This window comes from Macadamia integrifolia, chromosome 6, assembly GCF_013358625.1.
Source record: "Macadamia integrifolia cultivar HAES 741 chromosome 6, SCU_Mint_v3, whole genome shotgun sequence".
Taxonomy (NCBI): Eukaryota; Viridiplantae; Streptophyta; class Magnoliopsida; order Proteales; family Proteaceae; genus Macadamia; species Macadamia integrifolia.
The window spans coordinates 5566822-5573353 of NC_056562.1; the positions used below are offsets into that span (position 1 = coordinate 5566822).

At 40.5% G+C, this 6532-nt stretch overlaps 1 protein-coding gene across 1 annotated transcript; it reads left to right on the forward strand.

Moving 5' to 3' along the window:
• The first annotated feature begins 3603 nt into the window (after positions 1 to 3603).
• On the forward strand, positions 3604 to 6532 carry LOC122081691 (disease resistance protein RPM1-like). The gene has a single exon (XM_042648885.1). It carries the CDS (start codon positions 3727 to 3729, stop codon positions 6505 to 6507), a length of 2781 nt encoding a protein of 926 aa, XP_042504819.1. The 5' UTR covers positions 3604 to 3726; the 3' UTR covers positions 6508 to 6532.

Here is a 6532-nt window from a genome sequence, read left to right on the forward strand (position 1 = left end):
GCAGTTAGCCATAGGCGATATGCCAAAGTAAGATATTAATTCAAGAAAAGGGCGGTTTGCCAAGTGTTGATTAATATCAAAATTTTCTACCTGTAAGGTTTTCAAGGTAGGCTGATCTTTAGATCAGGAAAGGACCTATAAGGAAATGTATATTCTATGTAATCACAAGTATGATATCAATTCTTTATATATATGTTTCCAGGCGATTTAGATTGAGAGTTTTCTATTGTTTGTAACAGTAGATAGTTATATGCCATATATTGAGGTGTATTTTCTACTATTGTTCAACAATAGAGATTATTGATTGGATCAAAGTTTTTTTGAGTGGTGTTCAGTTTTGGGATTATTTTACCAGATGTCAATGGAAAGACATCAGTATTAGTGTAGCCCAAGTGGGAGATTGTTAGGATTTTTATGTGGGCTTAACTTATACCGATTGATCCATTGGGCCCAAGCAATTATAGACCCACTCTGATTAGGAAACTCCTAGCTCTTTCCATTGTGAGAGTGGAATAGGGTTTTAGGGATTCTATTATAAATAGAATACTGACGATCCCTGCAGCTATTGGTTAATGTCTTATTGGTTTTTGGAGCACGGCTTTCTCACAAGAGCAAGTGCACAGAAAGAGAGGAAACCCTAGAGTAAGAGGCTGCAGAAAATCTCAGTAGAAGGACTCCACTTGCGTAGTTCGTCATTGTTTTTTTTATGGGAGTAATGATTAACCACATGGGATAGAGGTTCATGATCTATGTTCATGGGACACAGGTACTTCTTTATTCCCATTTATGATTCATGTCATGGATCTCCCATTGATTATTATAGATATGGTAAATCTATATTGTTATGTATTTTAAGATGAGAGTACTTTATTGTTCTTGGTTTAGGGACTACACCCATGATTAATCTTTTATGATTGGTTGATGATTCTTGTATTCTAAACACTATAGGGTTATTTATATGTTTAATATGGTAAAGGATCCCCAACATCTAGACCATCTTAGTATTAACATGTTTAGCATGTATATTGAAATCCTGATGCCAGCGCTGAAAGAGAATGATCTGACCTTCGACCCTCATGGAAACTCCTTTTCCAAATCAAGGCCATGTCTGCCTCTAATTCAAATTGGAAGAGGATAAATCCCTTCCCTATTGGTGATAGAGAAACTCTACCCCTCTCTCGCCTCCTTGCGAATAGAATCCAAAGAAACGAATCTAAAGTTTGTTCGTCCAATTAGAGCAAAACAAAACCCTTTAATCGTTCCTTATAAGCCTTTTGCGGGATGATGATTTTGGTCAGAGATCCTGCATGAATTGGATCCGGTAAGTCATTTACATCAGGAAAAAGTATGTTTTTGTTTCTGAAGTCCCTCACCACCACCTTCACTTGCAGCCTTCTCCCTAGAGCCAACTCTGAGCTTCTCTTCTACTGTTACAGGTTGCAGAAACTCAGTGATGAGCGGCTGTCTCCCCCGGATCAGAGGAGGATCTTCATTCGGATCTTGCCTACCTCCTAGAACTCCAACCGCCTCCCCAGAGATTCTCTCTCCTCTCATTGTCCCTCCAATTATCTCAGCCTAGTCTAATTATCTTTCATTAGCTAGTAACTGATCTACAAGGGACCTATATACAAATAGGAATCCATAGTTAGATGGAAACTTTATCTGATAAGAAGAGATTTTACACTTAGGATTCTAATATCACATGTGGGAGTTATAATAGGACTCAAGTTAGTATCACATGTAATAGATGTGGACTATAGTACAAACTGTATGAGAGGATAGGCTTTGTTTAAATATAGAACTCTATTCAAGTAGGATTCTTTATGAGATCAAGAGTTCAGTGACCATTGGAACTCCTATAAGATTGGAGAAAATAAGGTTGAGTTAGAGTAGAACTCTAGTTGTGCTGATATTCAGGAACTAATCATGGACTACCCGCAAGCAGATATTCTATATGACATTCTATGCAACTAGACCATAAGAATAGACAGAGATGACCCTAAACTGCTTGAGGATACACACCTTTAGGTTCTTAGCCAGATAAAATGTATTAGAAATGTGCCATGGTTTGCTGCCTCAAGCCCCTAAACATTGGGATTATGACTTACAAGTGTTCTAGTTTGGGACAATATTTATTGCTTAGGATCTACCTCTTGTTGCTCTCGTCCCCCTAATTTTCTGTATCATCATTTCTCTTTGTTCCTTCCCTTTCCCATTTTTGGTTGTATCCCCCATTTTGTTGGTTTTTTTTTTTATCCATCCCCCTAGGTTTGGTTGTATTCCTTTTGATGATTATTTGGTTTTCTTTTGTTAGGGTCACCTTCCTTGGATATGCCTTATGGATTTTATTTTAATTTATTTTTTATTTTTTTTTCTTTATATATTTTCCATTCATTTAAAAAATGGAAAAGGGTCCTTTATAAACCCGTAAAACATCCTTTCCCTAATAAAAATTTTAGAAAGCATTGCCAAATTAATATCCTTTAGCCTGTGAATCCCCAAGCCTCCCCAAGCCTCCTTCCGACAATGCATGTACGTGCACGCTACATGTGCAATGGTCACATGTCCGAGCCACTACATTTTAGGGTACAAAAGGTGTAATTTGGAAACAAAAAGGACATTTGTCTACAACTCTGCCCATATGCAGTGGAGCCATGCTTGGAATGATGTAAAACTTTGTAAGGAAAGTGTTCTCTGTTCGGGAACTTGGTTTATGCCAGTGCTAGCTATGTCTATCTCCCTCCTCCCCGAATAAGGGATAGAGATGTCATCTCATAAGGATAGAGGGGAGAGATAGACACATGTAAGTGCTGGCATAGGGGATTCGGCTCCTCTTCAATTCTTAATCCAAATTCTCTGTGTGTGCATAAATTGTAGTCGGGTAAGCAGGCATTTGAGGGGTTAAAATGGGTTTGAATTTAAAAAAAAAAACCCAACAACCGTCAAATTATTGAAATGTACAGGTATAATACACACACAGAGAGAATTGGATAAGAATTTAGTGATTAAGAGTTGAAAAGGAACCAAATTGGACAGAAAACATTTCCCCAAGTATGAGTAAACAAACTTAAAGAGCAAGTCATAAAGCAAGATGTTATCAAGGGGGAAAAAAAAAGCAAGAGAATTATACTCTCTCCGTTAGGAATTGCATATGTCCTCTCTGCAATAAACAATTCATGGGGATGATAATATTTTTAATTTTATTAACCTACCTTAAGTTGCCACCTGCGACTTTGAGCTACTAGAGATGAAGACAGGAGAGTTGAACTTGTGACAGGCTGAGAGGTTGGCATTCTATCCAGCTATCTTCAATGGGAATGATTCAATTCAATTCATTCAAAAAAAAAAAAAAAAAAAAAAAAAAAAAGAAGATAAAAAGAAAGAAAGAAAGAAGAAGCAAGTTCGAAATTGGGAGGAAGTGGGGGTTAGGCCCAAGCAGGCAACCGGGTGGTGATAGAGAAGAGTTTCAGATTCAATTCTATTGAGCTCATCCTCCGGGTGCAGGGCCGCTAGCCCCAGTTATGTTGACGTTTTGGGTGTGGAGCTGTGGATAGATGTGCTGGGTTCGACACATGAGTATGGCCTTTCACCAAGGTCGTGGACCGATTACTTAGCACAGAGTGAGAGAAGTTTAGTCTGAGTTATGGAACTGCAAAGATGGTGGTGTCTTGACCATAAACAAGGGAAAGTTATGACGATGACCATGGATGTCCGAGAGATAAATCAATGACAAATATTGTTCTGAAGCCTGTACTCCAGACCTTGATCGATCTGCTTGTTAGTGAAGCTAAACTGCAGATTGGACTCCGCAAGGATGTAGAAAGCATCAGAGATGATTTGGAATTCATTATAGGCTTCGTGAAGGTTGCACGAGGATTGAAAGAGTCGGAACCAACATTTAATATTTGGTTGAACCAAGTGAGAGATTTAGCCTGCCAGATAGAAGACCTCCTAGATGACTTCCTTCCTGAACTTGGGTGTCTCCGTCATCACCGGAATGCATCCGTCGCTTGGTTACTAAAGCTCACTCAAGATGGCAGGCACCTGTTGAAACGGCACAACTTCGCGACCGAGATTAAAAATCTTAAGAGCAAGTTAGCTGATATAAGAAGTAGAAGGGAGACATTCAATTTGGGGTCGAACTCATCGCCTTCACTTTCCTCAACTCCTTCTCAGAGATGGTATCATGTTGCTCAAGATGATGCACTGAGGATCGGATATGATGAAATTGTGGGCATCGAAGACCGCATCGACGATCTGTGCACATGGTTATACCGAGCAGAACAAAGCCTCTCCATCCTCGCGGTGCATGGCGGAGCCGGTTTGGGTAAGACAACTCTGGTCAGAAAAGTCTTCGAACGACTCAAGGATGACAGTTTCACCTCCAGTGTCTGGGTCGATGTGTCAAAATCACAAGAAACAGACGATCTCATCAGAAGGCTCATCTATAAATTTTGCAAGGATGGACAAGAAATTGTGTCTGAACTTGCTAAAAGAGGAGTACACCAGACCGAGGACTTGAAGGATCACCTTCTAGGGTGCCTGCAAGAGAAAAGGTATTTAATTGTCTTTGACAATATATGGCACATAGATCAGTGGAAATCCATAAGATACGCCATACCCAATAACAGGAAAGGAAGTAGGATAATTTTAACAACACGTTTGGAACACATTGCAATTCAAGCATGTGAAGCAAATGATAGACCTTATTCTCATCAGCCTTTGTCCCACGAGCATGCATGGACTCTTTTCTGTAGAAAGGCATTCAAGTCCAGAAGCAGGGATAGTTGTCCCAGTGAGTTGAAGGGTATAGCAGAAAGTTTTGTGAGACGATGCAGTGGAGTTCCCCTCTCAATTGTGGCAGTCGCTGGTTCTCTTTCAACTAAGCCAAGATCATATGCAGAGTGGCTAAAAGTGGACACAAGCTTTAGCTTCCACTTGCACAATATGAACGAGATCTATTTGAGAAATGCACGCGAAGTTCTACTTCTGAGTTACCATGATCTGGACCCTGAGCACGAAGCCTGTTTGTTGTATTTCAGTCTTTTCCCCATAGATTCGGTGGTTAAATGCACAAAACTGCTTCGGATATGGATAGCTGATGGAATTGTAGAAAGAGCTGGGAGATACACACTTGAAGAAGCTGCAGAATTCTACCTGAAAGAGCTCATCCAAAGAAACATAGTAGTGGTCTGTGACAGACACTTGAATGGGAGACCTAGGACATGTCGACTCCATAACCTAATGCACGAGATCATCATCGCCAAGGCCAAAGATCAGAATTTCAGTAGGGTTTTCAATGAGGCAGCTGGTGAATCAGTCGATACCTCGTCTAAGAGGATTCGACGCCTATTAGTCATGGACAGCGAAGACAACATTCCCAAGAACTGTAGGCTCACTCATGTAAGGTCTTGTTTCTTGTTCGGGCTGCAAGTATTCCCGAAGGATTCGGTTTCTGATCTTTGTTCTCGGTTTAGGCTTCTAAAAATCTTGGACTTAGAAGATGCCCCAATTGAGGGGTTGTTTCCAAAAGAAATCTTAGATCTCTTCCACCTGAGGTTTCTAGGTATGAAGAACACCAAGATTACGTCACTTCCTGAGAAATTTGGTAAGAAGCTTCGAAACCTAGTCTCTGTGAATTTCAAGGGCACCTCCATATCCAGATTACCAAATAGCATGCTTAAACTCCCTCACCTGCGGCATCTGCTTGTATACCGCCGTAGCAAAACTTTCTTTGGTGGCAAACAAGGAGTTGTAATGCTAGAAGGATCAATGACATTAAACAACCTTCAAGACCTTTCATGTGTTGATGCTGGGGAAGGGGTTGGTGGTATCATAAAGCAGTTAGATACTCTGACCCAATTGAGGCGGCTTGGCATTACCAACCTAAAACCTGAAGATGGGAGTTTACTCTGTGCCGCCATTGCCAAGATGCAATACCTGCAGGCCCTTCATGTAACCTCGTCACATTCCCAAGAGGAAATTCATATACAGATCATCCATATACCATCAACTAGTACGAAGATGCCACCATCACCTCAACCTCTACGACATCTTAGGCGTCTGCACATGCAAGGTGTTCTGAAGGAGCTTCCAAATTGGATTTCATCACTTGTGAGCTTAACCAAGTTGAAATTGGGATGTTCTAGGTTAAGGATAGATCCTTTGGAAGGCCTCAAAGGGCTAGAGCAATTGGTTGAGCTCGTTCTTTTCCAGCAGGCATATGATGGAGAAGACTTGCATTTTCCGTTTGGTGGGTTTAAAAATCTCAAGAAACTAGACCTTCTTGAATTGCTTGAGATGCGTACTGTGACTATTGAGGAAGGAACAATGTCTTCCATTGAAAAGATAAAATTTGAGGGATGCAACAAATTAACTGTCCCATCAGGCATCCACCACCTCACTACCCTCAAAGAGATTAGATGCATCCGAATGCCAGATAATTTCTGTGATCAGATAAAGAATAGAGATCAGGAGCACTTTCCGGACATCATCACTTTTGGTTGACACAGGCAGAATGAATTGTACTAAA

Coding starts and splice junctions, on each gene's coding strand:
- LOC122081691 (XM_042648885.1), top strand. CDS start 3,727: ATGACAAATATTGTTCTGAAGCCTGTACTCCAGACCTTGATCGATCTG.